Source organism: Strix aluco, chromosome 29 (assembly GCF_031877795.1).
Source record: "Strix aluco isolate bStrAlu1 chromosome 29, bStrAlu1.hap1, whole genome shotgun sequence".
In the NCBI taxonomy this organism is placed as follows: Eukaryota; Metazoa; Chordata; class Aves; order Strigiformes; family Strigidae; genus Strix; species Strix aluco.
In genome coordinates, this window is record NC_133959.1 from 229756 (window position 1) to 249774 (window position 20019).

General features: G+C 65.1%; 1 protein-coding gene across 16 annotated transcripts; it reads left to right on the forward strand.

Moving 5' to 3' along the window:
• Positions 1-1375: 1375 nt before the first annotated feature.
• Positions 1376-19344, forward strand: TLE2 (TLE family member 2, transcriptional corepressor). Of its 16 annotated transcripts, none has more exons than XR_012621127.1 (21): positions 1394-1581; positions 1659-1756; positions 2337-2400; positions 3689-3733; positions 5723-5785; positions 6024-6098; positions 6548-6740; positions 8705-8752; positions 8921-8937; positions 12173-12274; positions 12546-12590; positions 13856-13996; positions 15091-15232; positions 16442-16602; positions 17009-17085; positions 17424-17673; positions 17862-18109; positions 18222-18365; positions 18447-18597; positions 18719-18795; positions 18942-19013. XR_012621127.1 is itself a non-coding variant. In XM_074808953.1 (21 exons), the coding sequence occupies exons 1-21, from the start codon at positions 1558-1560 to the stop codon at positions 19152-19154; spliced, it is 2382 nt and encodes a 793-aa protein (XP_074665054.1). In that variant the 5' UTR covers positions 1397-1557; the 3' UTR covers positions 19155-19344. The 16 variants fall into 16 exon arrangements, 12 of the variants coding, with proteins under 12 accessions (XP_074665065.1, XP_074665066.1, XP_074665060.1 ...); XR_012621126.1 differs by having other exon boundaries at positions 1396-1581; positions 18878-19125; XM_074808953.1 differs by having other exon boundaries at positions 1397-1581; positions 18218-18365; positions 18942-19344.
• Positions 19345-20019: the final 675 nt, after the last annotated feature.

Genomic DNA, 20019 nt, shown 5'->3' on the forward strand with positions numbered 1-20019 from the left:
CGGCCCGGCCCGGCCCGACCGCTCTCCGGGGGCTCCCGGGAACCCCCCGCGGCGGAGCCGAGCGCCCGGGGCCGGTCGCGGGGTCCCCCCATTCCCCCGCCCCGGGCTCCGATGTCCCACGTTACTTTGAGTGGCAGCCGGCACCCGCCGCAAGGCCTTGTGGGCCGCGTGGTTTCCCCGCCCGCCCGGGGCGAGATCCAGCCCTCCCGGAGCCTTGTCCTGCCCCCGGGGGCCTGTCCCGCCCCCCCGGGCCCCGGCGGCGGCGGCGGGCGGGGACGGGCCGGGACCGGCGGCCGCTGCTGCGGGCGGCGCCGCGAACCGCGAACTACAACTCCCGGCGTGCCCCGCGACCGACCGACCGCCTCTCATTGCCTCCCCGGTGCGTGACGTCACGAGCCCATGTGGGAGCGGCGCAGGGCGATTGGCTGGCGGTCCCGCAGCGGCAGCCAATGGTAGGCGCGGCCCCGCCGCTGCGGGCCGTGAGGCCGGTTAAGGTGGAGCGGGGGGGTCGTTACCGGGGGCGTTACCGGGGGCGCTCCCGGGGGGTTGCGCGGCCTCGGTGCTGCTCCCGCCCCGCCCTGGGCAGCCGAGGGGCCGCTCCCGAGGTTCCCCCCCCCGCCCCCGAGGGGACCCCGGGCGTTACCCCCGCCGGGCGAGTGCGGCCGCGGCGGGGTGAGGAGCCGGCATCGCCGCGCACCGGATCCCGCAGTCCCCGGGGTCCCCGGCCCGGCCGCGCCGCTTTCGTTTGTGGTTTCCGTGCCCCCGAGCTGCCCCGCCGGTGCCGCGTCCGCCCGGCTGCGCTCCCGGGACGGGGCTGCTCGTGGCCCCGGAGCTGTCGGCGCGGCTCTGCTCCCGGTCCGGGGCACGGTCCCGCGGAGCCGCCGCGCCTGCGAGTGGGGGAACAGCGGGGGCGCCCGGGTGAGGGAGGGTCCCGGGGCGGCGAGCGCGGCGGGCGCGGGGGGCCGGGGCAGCCGCCTTGGCGGGCGCCTCCCGCGCGGCCCCGTCGGGTCCCGGAGCAGCGGGTCCCCCTCACCGGGACCCCCTCGGTCTCCGGCACCGCCGTGGGAGCGCGGGACCGGCGCGGCGGGAGCTCCGGTGCTGCCCGGGCGGGCGGCGGAGCCGCTCTCTGCCGCCGTCGCGGGCCCCGGGGGGGGCGGACGCGCCACCTTAAGCGGGCGCGGGCGGACGGGGCGCTCGGGGCCGGGCGGCGGCTCCGCCACCCCGGGACCGCCGGGGCCGCCCCCGCGCCCGCCTCCTCCCCGCCCGCGGCCCCGGCCCCATGGGGGGCGAGCGGAGCCCCCGCGCCCGGCGGGCCGCCCCCCCGGTCCGCCCGCCCGACGGCCGCCGGCTGCGCCCCGCCTGAGCCGCCCGGCGCCCCCGCCGACCCCCCCCCGTTCCGCTCCGCGCCGAGCCCGCGGCCCGGCCGCCCGCCCGCCGCCGGCGTCGAGGCGAGGGACCCCCGAGCCCTCCCGGAGCCCGGCGGGGGGAGCTCCCCCGCCAGGGGCGGGGAGACGGGCGGGGAGCGGGGGGGCCGGGGCGGGGGCCCGGGCCCTCAGGATGTTCCCGCAGGGACGGCACCCGGTAAGTACCGGGCCGGGCGGGGGCGGCGGGGCCAGCGCGGCGGAGCCGCCGCCTCCAGCTGGGCCGTCTCCCCCCAGACCCCCCTCCAGCCCGGGCAGCCCTTCAAGTTCTCGGTCCTGGAAATCTGCGACCGCATCAAGGAGGAATTTCAGTTCCTGCAGGCGCAGTACCACAGGTGGGGGCGGGCGGAGCGCGGCTGCGGGCGCGGGACCCTGTTGGGGGGGGGGCGTGGAGCAGGAGGGGGCTGCGGGGACGGGGGTGGCCGAGGGGGTGAGACAGGGCTGCGGGCGAGGGGGACGTCGGGAGAAGGGTCGTAACGGGGCTGAGGGCGCGGGGGGAGGACGGTGCGCGGGCCCGGGGGTGAGTTGGGGCAGGAGGCGGCGGACAAGGGGCCCCTGGTAAAAGGGACGCTCGGGGAAGAGCGGGAGGGGGGGGGTCTGGTCCGAGGGGCAGCGCGAAGCCTTGACTCGAGGCGCCGGGTCTGGAGTGGGGTCCCACGGGCACTGCCCGCGGCTTCTGCCCCCGGCTGAGGGGGGGGCGGCAGCAGCGCTGCGGGAGCGGGGTCTGTGTGGGCAGCGCAGGGGTTGGGGTCCCCCGGGGATGGCACCGCCAGTTGCCGGGGGGGCTGTGACACCCCTGTGGCCCCACGGGACTGCGGGGGGAGGCGGGAGATGTGCCGAGGTGGGAAGTGGGAGCTGGAGGGATGGGGCGGGAGACGCGGGTCCGTGGATGAAACCCGCGGATCCTCTTCACAGCCTGAAGCTGGAATGTGAGAAGCTGGTGAGCGAGAAGACAGAGATGCAGAGACATTATGTCATGGTGAGCTGCCCCTGCCCTGTCCCCCCGCTCCTCCCGGAGCTTCCCCGCCGGCGAGTCCCGGGGCTGTGCTCAGCCGCTCACCCGAGGGGGCCGGCGGCCCCCTCCCCCGAGACACCCCTGCCACGGGGGAGCCTGGCCTGGGGGTGGAGCTGGGGGGTGCGTGAGTTAGGAAGGGGTTAATCGTTATTCCTAGCAACGGCTGGCTCTTCTGCTGCTGTCTGCTGCCACTCTGCTGCTGGAGCCCAGGAATCGTGCCATAGATTTTCTCTTTTTTCTCTTTTTCCTTTTTCTGTTTGGCCGTTTAAGAGAACTCCCCCCTGCTCCCTGCCCCTCTCCCGAGGAGGGGGTGTCTTGAAGTGATCCCCCAAGGCTGGTGTTCTGGGTGGAAGGGGAAGCTGCCCTTACAAGGAGCAGGAGCCAGGGCGGGGGGGTAACAGGCCCTGACACCGACCCACCCTCAGGACCCGCCGGGCCTTCTGTTGGCAGCGCTGGCAGGAGGAGGGGGAGCTGCTGGAAGGAAGGGAGAGGATGGGGCCTGCAGAGCTGGAGCAGCATTCCCTCTCCTTCAGCATCTGACACTGCCGGCCCCCCTGGGGGAAGGGGGAACCCGGGTTGTGCCATCCGAAAGGCAGACAGACCTAAACTTGGGCAAACCCCTGCCCTGGGTGGTGACAGCCCTGTCCTGGCGCCGGGGCTGTGCTAGGCTTTGTCACCCGCCAGCTCAGGTCCCTTCCAGCGTCCGGGCGGCTCAGGACTCCCAGAGGTGGGCAGCTGCCTTTGAGATGGGCTTTGCTGGGGGAAGGCAGGTCCTCCGGTCCTCCCCTGCTCCCTGTCCTCAGGGTCTGATGCCGTCACTGCCGCCAGAGTCACTAGGGACTGGTGAAAGGGGTAATCCGATGGCATCTTCGCTTTTGCAGGGGCACGGCCACGCGTGTGCCTCGATGGGCAGCTGCGCCGGGGAGTGGGAGGGGACAGGCCAGGCCAGGAGGGGATGTGGGGGCAGTGGGGCTGGCTTAAACCAATGCGGAAATTGCCATGTAGTCATCCCAGGTGTTAAACAGTCTACGCTGTGGCTGCTCCCTCCCTTGTCCCTGGCTCATGGCACGGGTCTGGGCCCATGTGTGCCGGACGGCCGTTCCTCGTGGGCTGGGGCAGCCGGGACCCTCGGCGGCAGCGGTGGAGCTCGGTTGGAGGAGCAGGGGCGGGCGGGCTGGCGAGTCCCTGGCTGGTCCCGGGCCGGTTGGTCTGGGCAGCTCCTAACCAGGCTGTGTTGTGATTTTGCTCTCAGTACTATGAGATGTCCTACGGGCTGAACATTGAAATGCACAAGCAGGTAAGTGAGGTGGGGTCCTGGCCAGCAGCAGGGAATGGTGGGGAAGAGACCGAGTATGGAGACTTTTGTTGGAAAATTATCTCCCTCATCCCCATGTAGCTGTAAGGGCACGGGAGACGTAGCACTGCTCTGTGCGAGGGACTGGCCTGCGAAGGGGTTCAGCAGTTGTCAGGATGTGCTCTGCTGAGTTCTGGCAGGTGCTCTGGGACGGGGCCTCCTCCCTGCCATCCCAAAGCACCTCTCAGAGCCTGGCCTTGAGCCCTCCACAGGCACGTACCTCCCCACGGCGGTTCCCTGGGGCCCCAGATGCAGGAGGGGGCATGGAGGAAGCAGCAGGAGCTGGAGCCCAGAGGCAAAGGGGTTGTCTTTCTTTTCTTTTCTTTTTTTTTTTTTAATCCCCTTTTCCTTTCCCAAAGCTGGAGGAGTGTTTTCACCCTTCCCTGGTTCCCCTTTTGTTCCAGCGTTAATTTGCTTTCCCTCTTCAGATTTATCAATCTAGTCATCACGGGCTCTCTGCCAGGGAAATTAGTTTGGACCAATGCCTGACAAAGTGGCAAGTCAACTGCCATATTCCTCCAGCTGGCTCAGCCCCTCCGACTTTGCTCCTTTTGTTAGCAGGGAGAGTCGTAGCGCCCATGAGCACGTTCCTGCCATCCCCACGTGCTCTGAGCTCCGGTGGGGCCGTGACCCGGGGGTGGCTTGAGCCACGCGGGACTGGGGACTCTGCCCACGAGGTGACAGAGGCGATGGCCAAGTGGTTGCGGAGAGGGAGCCCTGGCCCACCTGGGCCCAGCTCCTGGCTCTGCGTGGGCAGGAGAGGTCTGGAGGTGGGGGGTGGTCTCTGGCTCCCGGGGTCCCGTTGAGGCGGTGGCTGACACAGCAGCCAGGACCCGCGGGTGACCGGGGTGCTGGGGGCGCGGGCGTGCTCCCGGGGCACAGGCAGCCTTTGAGCGCCACAGGTACCTGTTCCCTTTGTTCTTCGCCGGCTTTGTGCGTGGTTTGACCTCTCTGCAATGCTGTCAGGGATTGTCGGAAACCTGAGATGAGAAAACACTTCAGAGCAGCCAATCCCTCCATCAGTGCCAGGGTGGATTTGCAGCGGGTGAGGGAGATCAAGTTTTCCCCGGGAGGCGCGGGTTTTTTTCTGGAGAGGCTGGGCTGGAAGCCACAGCCCCTTCCCTTGGGAAATGCCGCTTACTGGGTAGGATGTGGCCGGGCTGCGGGTCCGTCTGTAACCGCAGGCTGGGAGAGGACACACCAGGGCCTCTGTGTCTCCTCGTTGCCGCTCGCTGGGCAGGGGTTGGGGACAGGGGTGCTCTGTGCTCCCCTCTGGAAGGAGCAGGAAAGCTGCTGACTGGCCCAGGGCCTCGGCAGGGCTGGCAGCGGGGGGACAGAGCCGGTACCACCGTCGGTGCCTTGTAGGGCTTTGCTGGCGCGGTGCAGAGAGGGCTGAATTCGTTTGTGTGAATTTTCCGTTCCCCTTGCTCTCCCCCTGGCTTCGAGTCCGATGTTTGGGGAGAGAGCAAGCAGCACGCCGATGGCCCGCTGCCAGCGCCTGCGGCTCGGCTCTCCTCCCTCCCTGCCAGCCTGCCCGCTGGCTGTGAGCGCAGCAGCCCACAAAGCCAAGATGGGTTTGGACTGAGCAGAGCCAGCTGGGCTGCGAAAGGACTGACAGCTCCGAGCTCGGCTTGGCCTGGATCCACGCAGGGATTTAGGAGTCAGGTTCCCTCCCATGTGCCTGGGGGGACCTGACAGCCTGGGAGGGTCCCACAGCCCTGGGCAGAGCCGTCCCTTGGCAGCAGCTGAGGAAATCCCAGCAGGGACGCCGAGGCAGCAGGAGGATTTGCGCTGAGCGGGTGCGGGTGGGGAGAGTTTAACTCCTCCGCAGGGGCTGCGTGTGTCTGCAGGATGCTTGGCTGCCCTCCTCCCCACTGGAGGGGACGGGCTCAGAGCCTGCCCGACCTTGGTGATGCCTCCTTCCTCTTTCAGGCAGAGATTGTCAAGAGACTGAGTGCCATCTGTGCCCAAATTATACCCTTTCTGACACAGGAGGTAAGGGGGGAGGCAGGGGATGCACGCTGGACTGCTCAGGCTTCTTTCGAGCCCCTTGGGAAGGGGCGAACCTGTGTCCAGCCTGAGCCACGGGAGGTTCGGGGGAGCACAACCCTCTGTGCCTGGGCTGGAGGGATGGGAGAGGAGCTGTGCAGCCCCCAGCAGCTGGGGCGATGCCGGGCCCTGCGCTGCCGCCAGCCAGGAGCGCGCTGTGACCTCGCCGTGCTCTTCCTCCCAGCACCAGCAGCAGGTCCTGCAGGCAGTGGAACGGGCCAAGCAGGTGACCATGGGGGAGCTGAACAGCATCGTCGGGGTGAGTCACACTGCCCGGCCGTGGGTGCAGGCTCTTTCCTGCGCGGGTTTGGACCACTCGGTGCAGTGATGGGGGGAGCCGGGGTCTTCACAACTTCCGTGAGGCCAGGGCTGGTCCCTGCGGTGAGAGGGTCTGTCGCTGTGTCCCGCAGGCGGCGGACGGCCTCTGGGATCCTCCCTGGCCCCCGTTGCCCCGAGCAGAGCAGGGCAGAGCCACGGCTTGGGCTCGTCTGCCGTGTGTCGGGGTCGCATCCGGGGAGGAGCTCGAGGTGCCCTGGGCTGAAGGGACGGGTGACGCAACCCAGACTGTGCAGCCTCGGCAGCTCTGCTCCCCTCCCGCCTCATCCCATCGCGCTTTGCATCGCAGTTCGTGCGGGAGGCTGGGGGGTGCCAGGCATGGCTGCGGCTGTCTCCCCCCGGATCCAGGACCATTTGCTCTTTCTCTTTCAGCAGCAGCAGCTTCAGCACCTCTCCCACCACGCATCCCCCATCCCGCTGACACCCCACCCCTCCAGCATGCAGCCTTCTAGCCTGAGCGGGGCCAGTGGCGCCTCGGGGCTCCTGGCCCTCTCGGGGGCACTGATGGCACAGTCTCAGCTGGCTGCCAAGGAGGACAGAGTGGCCCAGGATGGGGAGAACAGAGGTAAGGGGAAGAGGCACAGCTGGACCAATGTTTTGAGGACTGGCTGAGTCAGTGCCAGGCAGGCATCCCAGAGGTGTGCGGGCAGCGCTGGGAGGGATCCTGCCGCCTGCTCTGCCTGTTTCTGGGGCTCCTCCGTGCCTGGCAGCCGCTCCCTGGGGCCAGGGGGAGTGGCAAGTGCTGCGAATGACAGATCCGGCTAATTAAATATCTGCAGCCCCGGGGAGGCTGGCTCATATTCTGACCAGGGGAACAGCTGCCATGCAGCGTGGGGGGCGGCTGCCTGCGCACCCCAGGTGCGGGGCAGCAGGGCTCTGGCACGTGTGTCTGCACCCACGGGCCCTCCTGCTCCCCTGGGTATTTCTGGCACATGAGGGTCCCTCCTCTGTGAGGCAGCTGGGAGGGTGTGAGTTCCCCACCACGGAGACACCCTCTGTATTCACACCAAGGTTTACACCAGATAGAGATCCGATGCCTGAAGCTGAGACTTTAAGGGAAAATACTGTTGCAAGCCCCTAGTAGAAATTGTGTGAGCCATGGGCCTGTGGCAAGGGTTTTCGAAAGCAGAGAGCCTTGTTGCCTGTGGGGTGCCTTGTGAATAGCAGTAATTCCTCAGCCTTATGGGTGCTTCCTCCTATCAGGATCACAGAGTGCTTTACAAATATCATCAATATTTAATCATCATTAAATCAGTGCTCTGAATGCTACTGGGAGGCCTGGGCCAAATTAATAACATCACCCAGCTTTGCTGGTGGCTGCTGAAGTGCTGCGTGAAGGAGAAGCCACTCTGAGCCCGAGTCACCTTCTGCAGCGCGCAGGCGTCGGGTGTTTTTGCTGAGAGGAAGGCTGAGGCAGAGACAGGGGCTCGGGGCAGCCAGGCAGCTCTGCGGACTAGAAACAGGCAGTAAAATTTCCTCTGCAGACTCTGGGGAAGGTGCTGGCTGCTCCTCATGTCCCCCCTGATTTGGGGCCTGGAAATGCTGCTGGGACAGGACCCAGTAACAGCAGAACTGGGCACTGGAGGGGTTTGTTGCATTTTCCTACCATGAGCCGGTTTTGCTCGTCAGATTTGAAGGTGGTGAAAGCAGCTGGTGCGTGCTGTGCGCCCCTGCACGAAGGTGTCTGCGGGGGACTTCTGTCCGTGTGTCTTTAAGGATGGCCTTTCCCCGGAGGAGAAAAACAAACTCCGGGAGGATAAAAGCAGACTGTGCTGTGCCTGCCTTAACCCTTAGAGACCCGGGCAGCCTCTGCTTCCCGTGGCAGCTCCTGCCGTGCACAGCCCGGAGCTGCTCCTTGGCAGGGACACCCAGCCGTGGCAGAGGGCACAAAGACAGCCACAATAATTCTTTTTTAAAAAAAGTGAAATGCTACATATGGCTTGAGTTAATCCCTGGTGCTCTGCCATAGTTAGCCAGAGCTGGTTTGGATCAAGCTGAGCCAGGGCTGATGGCAGGTACCTGGCTCCTTCTCCCCACGCTGACCACAGCCCTGAGGCAGCTGCCGACACGGAGAGTCAGTCCCTCAGCTCTGACACCCGCCCGCCTCTTGCCAGCAGAGACTGTGATGAGATTGTTCTCTCCAAATGCTGGTGAGATACTTAGGAGTGAAAATCAGCCAGGGAGGGTTGCTAGACCCCAGCCTGTACCCGATGCTTAGGTTTGCAGCAAATTCCCGGTGCTTCTTCCCTGAGCTCAGGGAAAACAAGGACCTGTTCTGTTGTGTGTGTCAGAAAGCCTCGGAGGGTTTCCAAGCAGGGCTTTTTAGCGTGGCTTCCCAAGGAAACAGGATGGGTGTGATTCAGGAGGTCTCAGCTGGCTGGCCAGCTCGTCCCCTCCTGGCAGCCTTGGACCCGTCGCTGCGTCCAGGGAAGAGATTCCAAAGCTGGAGTGAGTTTCTTGAAAGTAGGTGGGTGGATAGAGATTTTCCCTGCTTCCCCGAGGAAGACTGATGAGCTCACCCCCTATTAGACATCAGAGGATCCACACTGCGGATGGACGAAGTGGGAAATGGGTCAGGTGTGACTTTTCAGCCAGTGTCTCCTCCCGCGTTGCCTTGCAGTGCCCCCCGCTCCCCCCTACCCCGGTGCTCGGGCACAGCCTCCACACTAACAGCCTCTTCCTCTCCTCCCTCTGCCTCGCCGACACCGATGGGCCGGACACTCCTGCTGCTGCCGCTGGGCCCAGAGTGCTCCCCGAGCCGGGTAAGTCCTGCCGGGCTCTGGCCGGGCTGGTGGCCTTGACACGGGGGCAAGTGGTCAGGCCGCAGCCCTGCCTGGCAGCCCCCAGGATCGCTCCCAGCATCTCCAGGATGCTCTGGGGGCACAGAGCTGGCTGCCAGCTCCGGGAAGGGCTGGGAGTACTGGGGAGCCCCGGGGGCAGCGGGGGGACCTGGGGGCAGCGGTGGCCTTTGGCTTTGGGGCTGCATGAGCTGCGGCTGGCGCGGGCGGGCGCTGCCGCCAGCTCCCTTGGCAAGCGCTCGCGGTAGGATTTCCAGGAATGTTTTGTTTCCTGACCTTTTCAGAGCAAACAGCCCAGAGGTAGCCAAGCTATCCTCGTCTGGTGGCAGCCTCCTGCACTCCCTCTCGGGAGGAGGCAGCAGCAGGCACTGGGGCTTCGTGTGCACATGGGGCCGGGTCGGGGTCTCGGGGCCCCTCGGGAGGGGAGAGCGGGTCCAAGGTGTCCCTCGTACCCCCAGCCCAGGCACCCTGCTCTCCTGCGGTGGGCTCCGAGTCTCCCATCCATTCCTCCCAACATGTGGGCTCCTTTCCTGCCCCTCCGTCCCCAGCGTGGGGGACATCCCCTGCTGCCGAGAGCTGCCTTTCAGGGCTGTGACCGGGGTGACAGGCCCCCAGGACTGGCCTTCCCCCGGGTACCGAGTCTGCAAGGGCTCAGCATGGCCAGAAGGTACCCGCAAGCCACGGAGCTGGGGGTGGGTGGGCAGAGGGACTTGGGGCAGCTCTGCCCTCTCTCACAGGCAGCGCAGGGGTCTTCATGAGGCTCGGCCAAGTCTCCAGATTTGAGGAATTTTGGGGTCATCCCTATTTCTCAGGAGAGCCGATTTCCCCAAGGGCTAGAAGGAGCCTCCTTCCAGGCCAAGCGAAGGGGGCCCTGACCCACGTCTGGCTGCACATTCCACCCCTCTTTGTCCAGGGCAGTGTCCAGCCCGTCTGCTGTCACCCTGAGCTGGGTCCAGCGCCTCTGCCCTGGCTCTTGGCAGCCCAGTCCCTCCGGTGAGCAGCACTGCCGATGTCCAGCTACAGGCTGGCCCCTGCGCCCGAGCTGGCACCCGCTCCACGGCACACGCGTGGTGGAGGCTGCGCTGGAACGCAGCCGTGTCCGGGCTGGAGCAGAGCCGGGCTTGAACTCCACGATGCTGCAGGCTGGGGAGTGAATCCAGCTGCAGCGTGGAGGGTGGGAGCAGCCAAATGGCAGATGTGTGTGAGCAGGGATGAGGGGGGAGTCCAGGAGAACGTCTGAGTGGAGGATGTAAGACCAAGGGGCTCTGCTTCTTGCGCCCCTGCAGCCTTTGCTTCGCTGGCTTGGGTGGGCCGCGTTTGCATCGGGGTTTTGTAGCTGAAGGTTCTGAGCCACTTCAGTTCAGTCTTTGCTGATGCAAGGATCCAAAGGTCGAGGGCTGCTCCTGAAATAACCAGCTCTGTCCTTTTAAAGGAGTTTCCAGTTTAGGAGACACTCTGAACAGGTCTCCTTACCTGAGCCCAGTGCTGTCAGCCCATCTGCAATGCTTGGCTGCACCCTCCCCTTCCAGATACCCCACGGCCAGTCAGGGGTCCCATGTCTGTGACTCCCTTCCCAGGCTCCGTGGCTGCAGGAAGCCAGAGCTCCAGCTCCTGGTATAAGCAGGGGAAGGAAGGGTTAACGAGCTCCTCCATTGGGGAGCAATTGGCATTGATCTTCACAGGCTTGCAGTCAGGAGGGAGAGGAGGAGGGAGAGACGGTCGATACCCAGCGCCCTCCTCCAGAGATCACCCAGGGGACAGGGACCATCCTTTCTGCTCCCTGCTTGTCTCTGTCGAGGCTCTTAATCCTACTGTGCTGGAGACAATCGACTGTGCAGGAGCCCTGGGATGGGTCGTTTTCTCCCTGACCGCTGGCAGGAACAGCTCCGTGGAGCAGTCCTGGAGGGTTGGGGAGCCGTGCCCCAGAAACTGCCCCAGCTGCTCTGGGAGGAAGGGCAGCCGCTCTGGTAACCGGTGTCAGCCTGGTGTTCCTCTGGTCTGTGAGAGAGCCGGGGGCTGCCGGGGGCTGCGGGTGGGCAGACACCACTTCATTGCATTATCGTCCTTGGGCAGCAAGCATGGGGCGGGTGGGGATGTGAGACACCCCTGCAGCTGCTGGCAGCATCTCAGGAAGGGGCATTTGTCCTGCCCAGCCCCGTCCTGCTTCCCAGCCCGCTGGCTCCTGCAGCGGCAGGTTAAGGTGAAGTAAACACGATGTCTCCCGTGGGGATTTTCCACTCCGCCATGCCTTGTTATCTCCCAGAGGGGCGGATCTGCTCTCCCGCGCCAGGGATGCTGCCGCCCTCCGCTCCTGCTTCACCAGCCCTGGGTGCCCGTGGCTGGGCCAGGTCCCGGCTGCGACTCCTTGTCCTCCCCATCCCTGTCGCTGCGGGGCTCATCTGCTGGCTGGGGCTGCCGCCCCGGCACCCACCCCTCTGCTCCGGCGAGGATGGGGAGCCTGGGGGGGTTTGGGGGCTCAGCAGGGCTTTGTTCTCCCCCTCTTCCTCCTGCCCAGGGAGATCTTTAAGAATAGGTCAGACAAATTCTGGGGCGCGGGGCCTGGCCAGGTTTGAGGGGGGGTGGGAAGGGGAAGGGGTGAGGGCAGCTCACTTTGGAGTCATTCTGGGGCCAGGCCGGGAAAGGGAGGAGATGGCGTGTTGGGGCTGCATGTGGGAGAGTAACTGAGCACCCTAAAAATGCATCTACCTCCTGCCCACGCCAGGAGCCTGCGGGCAGCAACCCCAGGGACTGTCCCGTCCCCGTTCTGCTTCCCTTCTCTCTGCCCTATCAGAGCTGAAGAGATTAATTTGGGCTAGAACTCAGGGATCTGGAAACATCTTCCCCAGCCTTGCTTAAAGCACCAGACTAAACCCCGTCTCTGCCCCCAGGTACATTTGGATCTTAGAGGGCTCCTGGCCAAGGGTACCAGTAAGGGGATGCGACGGTGTCTGTGCAGAGGGGGAGAGTGGTGCCTCCCCCTTTAGCCCTGACACCTGCCTGGTGGGGGACGGGGACCCCTGTCCCCCAAACGGGCCGGGGCAGAGGTTGCACAGGCTGCTGGCTACGTGCTGGGTGCTGGCCGGGTGCCACCAGCGGCGCTGGGAGGTCCCTTCCAGAGAGGAACCACAGCTGGCAGGGCTCTGTGGGCTCTCTGCCCTCCCGCCGCTCACCCGCCTTCCTCTCCCCCTCTCTGGCTCAGAGCGTCTCTGCTTCCCCTGCCGAGAGCCTGCAGGACGAGGAGCAGACGGGGGGCACGGGCCTGAAGAGGAAGCGGGAGGAGAAGGACCTGCCCGGGCATTATGTGAGTGCACCAAAGAGTGCGGCCGCGGGAGATGGGCCGGGAGCTCTGTGCCTGCCCTGGTGCAGAGGGCTGTGATCCTGCAGAAAGGAATGGACAAAATGGGAGGTAGAGGGTCAGGTCGCTGCCTGAGGGTGTGGTGCTGGTCCACAAGTGATGAGCAGGAGCAAATGGGGTCCCTGTGCTGGCTGGGGTCCTGTGGGGCAGAGCCCAGAGCTCGGTCCAGCCTCTCCCAGCCCCAGCTGAGCCTGTCTGGGTTTCTCCCCCCTTGCAGGATAGCGACGGGGACAAGAGCGACTACAACCTCGTGGTGGACGAGGTAAGCCCACACCCTTAAGGGCGTTCTGAAGCCTTGCAGGGCATCCAGCCCAAGCTGTAGTCGTCAGGTTTAGGACTCTGTTTCCCAAGCTTCGGGGTTCGTTAGGCTCCAGGTCGTTGCTGCTGGACACGTGCCAGCCCTGCTCTGATGTGCTCGTGCCGGCCGAGGCCGACTGCGGTTCGCGGTGCTCTGGGTTGGAGGTTGTGCCAGCCAGGGCTCAGCTTTGCCAGCCACGGACTTGGCTCCGCTTCACGATCCTGTTTCAGCCCCTCTCCCCATATGGGGAGGCTGATGAGCTGGGATGGGAGCCCCAAGGAGCTGGGCTTGCTGCTGGCCACTCATGCCCGTGGAGGTGGCAGGAGCAGGCAGGAGTGGGCAGGCATGCTGTGCTGCTTCTGGCAAGGAGAGCTCGCCGCACGCCCCCAGCCCGGCCAGCCCTGGCTGCGCGGCCTCACACAGTGCCTGGCCTTAGAGCAGCCTTGACTTCAAGATGCAGAGCCTGTGTCCGTGTCTCAGTGCAGGCAGTGCGCTGGATTTCAGTCTCTTGCCACCAAACCGCCAGGTGCTTCTGGTGCAGCCTTCCCTGCCCACCGAGGCAGATGCAGCACTGCTTTATCCCAGCCCCAGCTATTCTTGGCAGAGATGATGTTTTCGGGGACATCCCTTTTCCTCCCCTGGAAGACTGGAAGGAGGAACAAAACGTGGGGTTTTTTTGTTTTTTTTTTCCTCCTGCCACTTCCCAACAAAATATAAGCCCTGAAAGGAACATCAGCAAGGATTTCTGTAGAAAATGACACTTACGAAAACTGCTCGTCAGTGTAATTATGGTGATAAAAATCAGAGCCCTAATTGAATGGTTATAGGAGTGCAAGAACTGATGGGTGGCCTTGCCTCTGAAATGCTGTCGAGGGGCTGCCAAGAGGCCCTTTCTCAGTTCCTTGGGTGTGCTGGTCACCAGCCCTCCCCGTAAAGGCATCTGTGGCCACCAGCGTCCTCTGAATCTGCTGTCACCTCTACTTTTGTTCAAAGAGAAAAATCGAGGAGGTTTCTGATCCAGGGGATGGTGGAGCAGAGCTGAGGGCTCTGAGCAGATGCTCCTCGGGGTGGCGAGCGGCTGGGGGGTGGCTCACCTGGCCGGCAGTGGGGAGCTGGCTGCGGGCGACGGTCCCTGCTGGGCTCAGGGCCAGGGGGTGGCTGCCCGGGGCCTGCCCGCTTGCGCAGAGGGACTGGGGTTCCCGCTCCACAGAGACCTCCTCTCCCCTCAGGACCCCTCCTCGGAGCCCGGCAGCCCCAGCCACGCGCCCAGCAGCCAGCTCCCACCAGTCCACCGGGAGATGCCCGAGAGCCCTTCGTCCATCGCCTCCAGCCGGAGCACGACGCCCCTCAAGCTGAAGGACCAGAGCCTGGTAGGGAGCGGCGTGGGCAGCCCGGGCCGTGGGTGGGCAGCGGGGCCGGGGATGTGGCCCCGAATTTGTCTGTGGCCTGTCGGCTGCGGCCTGAAGGTGGGTGAGGAGACGCTGGTGCTGAGTGCTTGTCCCCACTGCCAGAGCCCCGGCACTGGAGCGGAGGTCCCTGCCCTCAGAGGGAGGGTGATCATCTGCTGGGCACAGCCCTGGCTCTGCAGGTATTTTCCATCCAGCTGCCTGCAGGATTCCCCAGAGCTGCTCTCAGCAATCGATTTTGATTTTTCTCTTTTTTTTTTTTCCCTTCCTCCTTGCCGAGCACCAGCCCAATGCTCAGATTGAAACATCAGTGTGTGGGAAGGGGGAGGGACATTTCTGCCACTCCTCAGCCCTGCCAGCCACCGCGGGGACCAAAGCGATGCATCCCCGCCATCCCAGGGTCAGGAGCCGGCTGGGGGCCACGGGGAGCAGCGAGCAGCAGCTCCCCGGCACAATCGGATTAGAGCAGACAAAGCGCCCTGAGCAATCTGCCAGCACAGCACGTAGCTTTTCTCTGTTATTAATTTTTTTTCCTTTGCTGGTGTCGACAAAATCCCCAGGCAGAAAAAGAGGAAGAAAGAGAGGCAAGAAAAAAGAGAGGAATGAAATAGCTGTGGGGCTCAGAGAGGCTGGTTGGTCCCAGGCGTCCTGGTCCTGCTCGGCGCAGGCTGGGGATGGGGGTGTCCCCCCTGCAGAAGGGATTTCACACCAGGGAGCAGCAAATCTGTGTATCGGCCCCGTGGGGCCTCGTGCCGGCGGCAGGGTGCTGTAGGATTGTGGTGGTTTGGGGTGACCCGGGGCTTGTGCCGGGCGTTTGCACCCGAGGGGGGAGCAGGGACGTGGGGCTGCTTCCCCGTGGGAGGGTGCACGGGGCGAAGGAGGAGGGGAGAGGGGATGGGGCGCAGGGTGGCCGGGTCCCGGCCCCGCCATGCCCGGAGCTGCCCCTCGGTGCCCCCTCCCGTCCCCGGCGGTTCGAGGCCACTGGCGGGCGCACGGTGTGGGGGGTCGCTCTCTGGGCAGGTCCCACTGCTGAGGCTGCTCTTCCCTCTCCCGCACAGACCGACGCTCCGGCCGGCGCGCCCACCACCAAGCCCTGCACCTCCCCGCCGACCCGCAACTCCCTCACGCCCGCGCCCGGGCCCAGCTCAGCCGCCCCGGCCCGGCAGCCCCCTGGCAAGGCGCCCGCCACCGACACCATCAGTGAGTGGCCGGGGACGGCAGGGGGGTCGCGCTCTGCCGCGGATGGTGCCGCGGGGCTGGGCCCGGGGGAGGCAGGGTGCTCCCTCCCGGCAGCAGAGCTGGGACGACCGTTCTGCTCCGCGTAACCAAAGGTGTCGACCGCAGCCAACGTATGCACCTACGTGCAATTACCCGACCGCTGATGCTTTCCCGGGGGCTCGGACCCACTGGAGGCGGGTGTCAGTGTGCAGAGCTCTTCGCTGCGGGTGTTTGGGGGGGAGCGGGTCTTTTGTCTGGAGATCGTCAGTTTTTCCTCTGATGAGTTGTCATTTTGCTGTTGCTATGTGAAGCCACACGCTCCAGGGCTTGGCTGCAGGGGCAGAAGAGGTGGCTGAGAGCCGTCACCGGCACACAGGGATGCGGGAGGCCGGGACGTGGCCAGTGTCCCTGTGGGGCTGAGGATCTCCACAGGGGTGAGGGTCTGGGGGCACCGGGTGCTGCAGAGATGCTGGGCGGGATCCAGCTGACCCAGGAGCCCCGGTCAATGGCCGCCACCTTCTTCTGAAAGCACAGGGGAAGGGAGTGAGTGCTCAGTAGTGGCCTCTCTGGTGGCTGATGGTGAACTGGTCGTGCCCCCTTTTCCTGCCTCTGTTTCCTTGAAGACATCTAGGGGAGCCTTGGGAAAAGGTCTCTGGAACAGCTTGACCACTGTCTCGCCAAAGGGGCCAGAAGGTGATGGGAGGAGGACAGCAAGCCCGTGGGAGAAATAGAGACAGGACTGGAGACGTTAAACCCTTGTCTGGCTAGAAAATTACAGTGGTTTAGCAAAAATTGAATTGGAATCGATTTCAATAAGCCATCGAAACCCCAGAGGTAGAGCCACTTAGCCATCAGCTGCAAGTAACGTGGCCTGGCCAAGACTGAGAGGCATTGGCAGCCGAGCTGGGGGTTGCTGCGGGTCGGTGGCTGGTCCGTGGTGCATCCCGTGGAGGGACAGAGCCCTTTGCTCTCCCGCGCTGGCTCTGCATCCCGGGTCCATGACTGATGGTCTTTGGCTCCCAATCCATGACCTGCCCGCCCTCCTCCTGAGCCGCTGGTTCACGCCAGGCTTGGCTGGACCCGGTGCAGAGGTGACACCGCCTCGTGCTTCTGCCGGGTGCCCTTTCCCCCAGGGTGACACTTGCTCGCACCCATCGGCCAGAGCCAGTGAGCGGGTCTCTCCCCGTGCAGCTCTCCACAGCCCGCTGAGCGTGTCCAGCCCCTATGCGTCCTCCTTCGGGATGGTGCCTCACGCCACCCTCAACGGGGAGCTCCCGGCCCCCAGCATCTACATGGGCATCCACCTCTCGCCGCAGGTCAGCAGCGCCGTGATGTACGGCCGGGCCCCGATGGTAAGTCGCTGGGGGACAGGCCCGCCCTGCCTGCACGCATTGGCCCTGCCGGTGTCCCCCGCCGTCCCGCACACACGCTGTCCCTGACGGGCCGTGTCGGCGATGAGCTCGGGCCGCGCGTGCAGCCACAGGAGGGGCTCCCTTCTGGAGGCGTCTGGTTGCGGGGCCAGTGGAGGCTGCAGAGCTCTTGGAGAAGCCCCCACCGGTCCTACTGGTGTGTAGCTGTGGCTTTGGGACCCCATTTTGGCCTCTGTCACTCACATGTGGAGGAAGCAGCAAGCAGGGACGTTGCAGAGAGCCGGGCTGGCCCCATCCCAGGGCATGCGGGGACAGGCATGGACCCAGCCTTCATGTCCTCTCCTGGGGGTTTGCACTTCACTCATCCTGTGCCCTTTGCTTTGTGCAGGTGGCTTTTGAGTCTCACCCTCACCTGAGGACTTCCACCATCTCCTCTTCGCTCTCCGCCGTCCCCGGAGGGAAGCCGTAAGTGCGGCCCCAGGCCGGGGCTGCAGGGAGGGTGGGCAGCGAGGGGCCGAGGCGAGAGCACGGGCTGGGGGGGAGGTCTCCTTCCCCACGGCTCATTTCTACACCCAGCGGGTGTAGGGCAGGGCCTGGCTGCACTTTCTCTCGACTTCTGAGCCCAAGGCTATCATTTCGTTCTGAGCAGCTGGTGGTAACAAGGAGCTGGTTAATTATATCCCTCATTAGCCCAGAGTGCACCAGACACCTTCCACCTGGCTCAAGCAGAGCTAATGGGAGAGGTCGGCTCCTGCATTCAGGCGTCAGGCAGGGATTGTTCAGCCTCTCCTGCTCCCTTCCAGCGCCTACTCCTTCCACGTCAGTGCCAACGGGCAGATGCAGCCAGTGCCATTCCCCCCCGATGCCCTCATCGGCTCCGGCATCCCCCGCCACGCTCGGCAGCTCCACACCCTGACCCACGGCGAGGTGGTCTGCGCCGTCACCATCAGCAGCTCCACGCAGCACGTCTACACCGGGGGCAAGGGCTGCGTGAAGGTGTGGGACGTGGGGCAGCCGGGCACCAAGACGGCCGTGGCTCAGCTGGACTGCTTGGTGAGGAGGAAGAGAAAGGCATTTTGTGGGGGCTGGGAAGGGGAATGTGCCCCTGTCACAGTGGAGGAGGAAAGAGGGTCCTTTCATGTCTGTGATGAGAAAAGGATTTCCATCTCCCGCACACACCCCCATGCACTGATCAGCTCCTTCCTTCTTCATCCGCCCCGTTCCCTGAAATCCCAATTCAGAACCGTGACAACTACATCCGCTCCTGCAAGCTGCTGCCCGACGGCCGCAGCCTGATCGTGGGGGGGGAGGCCAGCACCCTCTCCATCTGGGACCTGGCGGCCCCCACGCCCCGCATCAAGGCCGAGCTCACCTCCTCTGCCCCCGCCTGCTACGCCCTGGCCATCAGCCCCGACGCCAAAGTCTGCTTCTCCTGCTGCAGCGACGGCAACATCGTGGTGTGGGACCTGCAGAACCAGACCCTGGTGAGGTGAGCTGAGGCGGGGGCGCAGGGCAGGGACGCAGCAGGGTGCTGGTTCTTGGGGCACTGGCAGCCCTGACGGCCGTGTCCTCGCCCTCCCTGTCCCCTCTTTCCCAGGCAGTTTCAAGGCCACACAGATGGTGCCAGCTGCATCGACATCTCTAACTATGGCACCAAGCTGTGGACAGGGGGGCTGGACAACACGGTGCGGTGCTGGGACCTGCGGGAAGGGCGTCAGCTGCAGCAGCACGACTTCAGCTCCCAGGTAGGCGCGGTGGTGGCCGGGAGCAGCGCGGGGCCGGCTGGGACCTTCCCTGCCGGGGCCTGAGCCCATCTGTCCCCCCAGATCTTCTCCCTGGGGTACTGCCCGACAGGAGAGTGGCTGGCGGTGGGCATGGAGAGCAGCAACGTGGAGATCCTGCACGTCACCAAACTGGACAAGTACCAGCTGCACCTCCACGAGAGCTGCGTCCTCTCCCTCAAATTTGCCTCCTGCGGTAGGCGAGCACCTGCTTGGGCTGTGTACAGCCCTGGACGGGGCCTTTCAGTGTCCCCTCCCCATGCCCAGCTCCCCTGAACAGAGCCCCGAACGCTGACACACAGTGTCTCCTGCCCCAGGGAAGTGGTTCGTGAGCACGGGGAAGGACAACCTGCTGAACGCCTGGCGGACACCCTACGGCGCCAGCATCTTCCAGGTGCGGGGAGGCTTTGGATGGGGGGATGACGGCGGCTTCAGCCACCAGCGCCGCCCTCACCGCCCACTTCTCTCTTGTTCAGTCTAAAGAGTCCTCGTCGGTGCTGAGCTGCGACATCTCCATCAACGACAAATTCATCGTTACAGGCTCTGGCGACAAGAAGGCCACGGTCTATGAGGTGGTTTACTGAGGCCCCATCCACCACCATCCCTCGCCATCCAGGCAGGGGTTCCCGCAGCCCTGCTCTCCCTCCTCTTCCTCTCCTGCCAGAACAAGGCCAGGCCCCGGCCCTGGTCCCTGCCCAGCACGTGGCAGAGGGGCAGGGGGGAGCGTTGGTTGTGGCCACAGGCGGGGTCTGATCCGGGCACCCTGGGGCCTGTCTGTCAGTCAGGGCGGGAGGCCAGGAGTGACCGAGGTGACAGTGTTGCTCCTGAAATACTGCTACTGATTTAATGGCACGCATTTTCTGCTGCAGAAACAGCTGTAAATTATCAGTAAAGTGTATTTAACTGTGTTTTCAATCCCTTACTAATAAAAAGGAACAAACGAGTGGCTGGTCTGGTGGTAAGGGGTCCTTGGGGTGGTACCGCCAGTCCCTGTCCCCTGAAAGGGCACCTGCAGCTGCATCCCCAGAGCAGGGGCTGAGCCCCTGGATGGGGGCAGTTGGGGTGCGGAGCCCTGCGGGGGGCACAGAAGCAGGAGCTGCTTCCCCCCAGAGCGAGGGTGGCCCCAGCCAGTGCGGCCCAGCTGGGCGCTCCCAGGCACCAGCACCGGCTGGGAGGTGAAGTGGAGCTGGGGGTTCCAGGAGAGCCCCCGCGGCACTGGAGAGGCCTTTCCTGCCCCGCGGAGCTGCTCCGGCCCTGGCCGCACCCCGCAGCACCCCGCAGCACCCCGCTTCCCTCGCCGCGGCCGGCTGCGCTCCAAGGCGCTCGGTAACAGCCCCGCTCCCCCCCCAGCAGCTTTGGCAGGAAGCCAGACCGATAAGCCAGCGCCGACTGCTCACATCTCATTTCCTTCAAAAACCGCTTCCTCCAGCGCTGGCCTCTCCCCCACACCCCGCCGAGGCAGCGGCTGCTCCAGGGATGGCACCGCAGAGCAGCCGCCACCACCCGTCCTCCCCTGGGCCTGTTCTGTGCCGCGCACAGGACCAAGGCGGTGCTGAGCAGAGTGCAGGCAGCTGCCTGCGGGGGGGGAGCAGCAGCAAACCTGCCCTGAGCCAGGAAA

Coding starts and splice junctions, on each gene's coding strand:
- TLE2 (XM_074808954.1), top strand. CDS start 1,558: ATGTTCCCGCAGGGACGGCACCCG. Junction 17,086..17,423: donor GCCGTCCCCGGAGGGAAGCC/GTAAGTGCGGCC, acceptor GCTCCCTTCCAG/CGCCTACTCCTTCCACGTCA. Junction 18,796..18,941: donor ACGGCGCCAGCATCTTCCAG/GTGCGGGGAGGC, acceptor TCATCGTTACAG/GCTCTGGCGACAAGAAGGCC.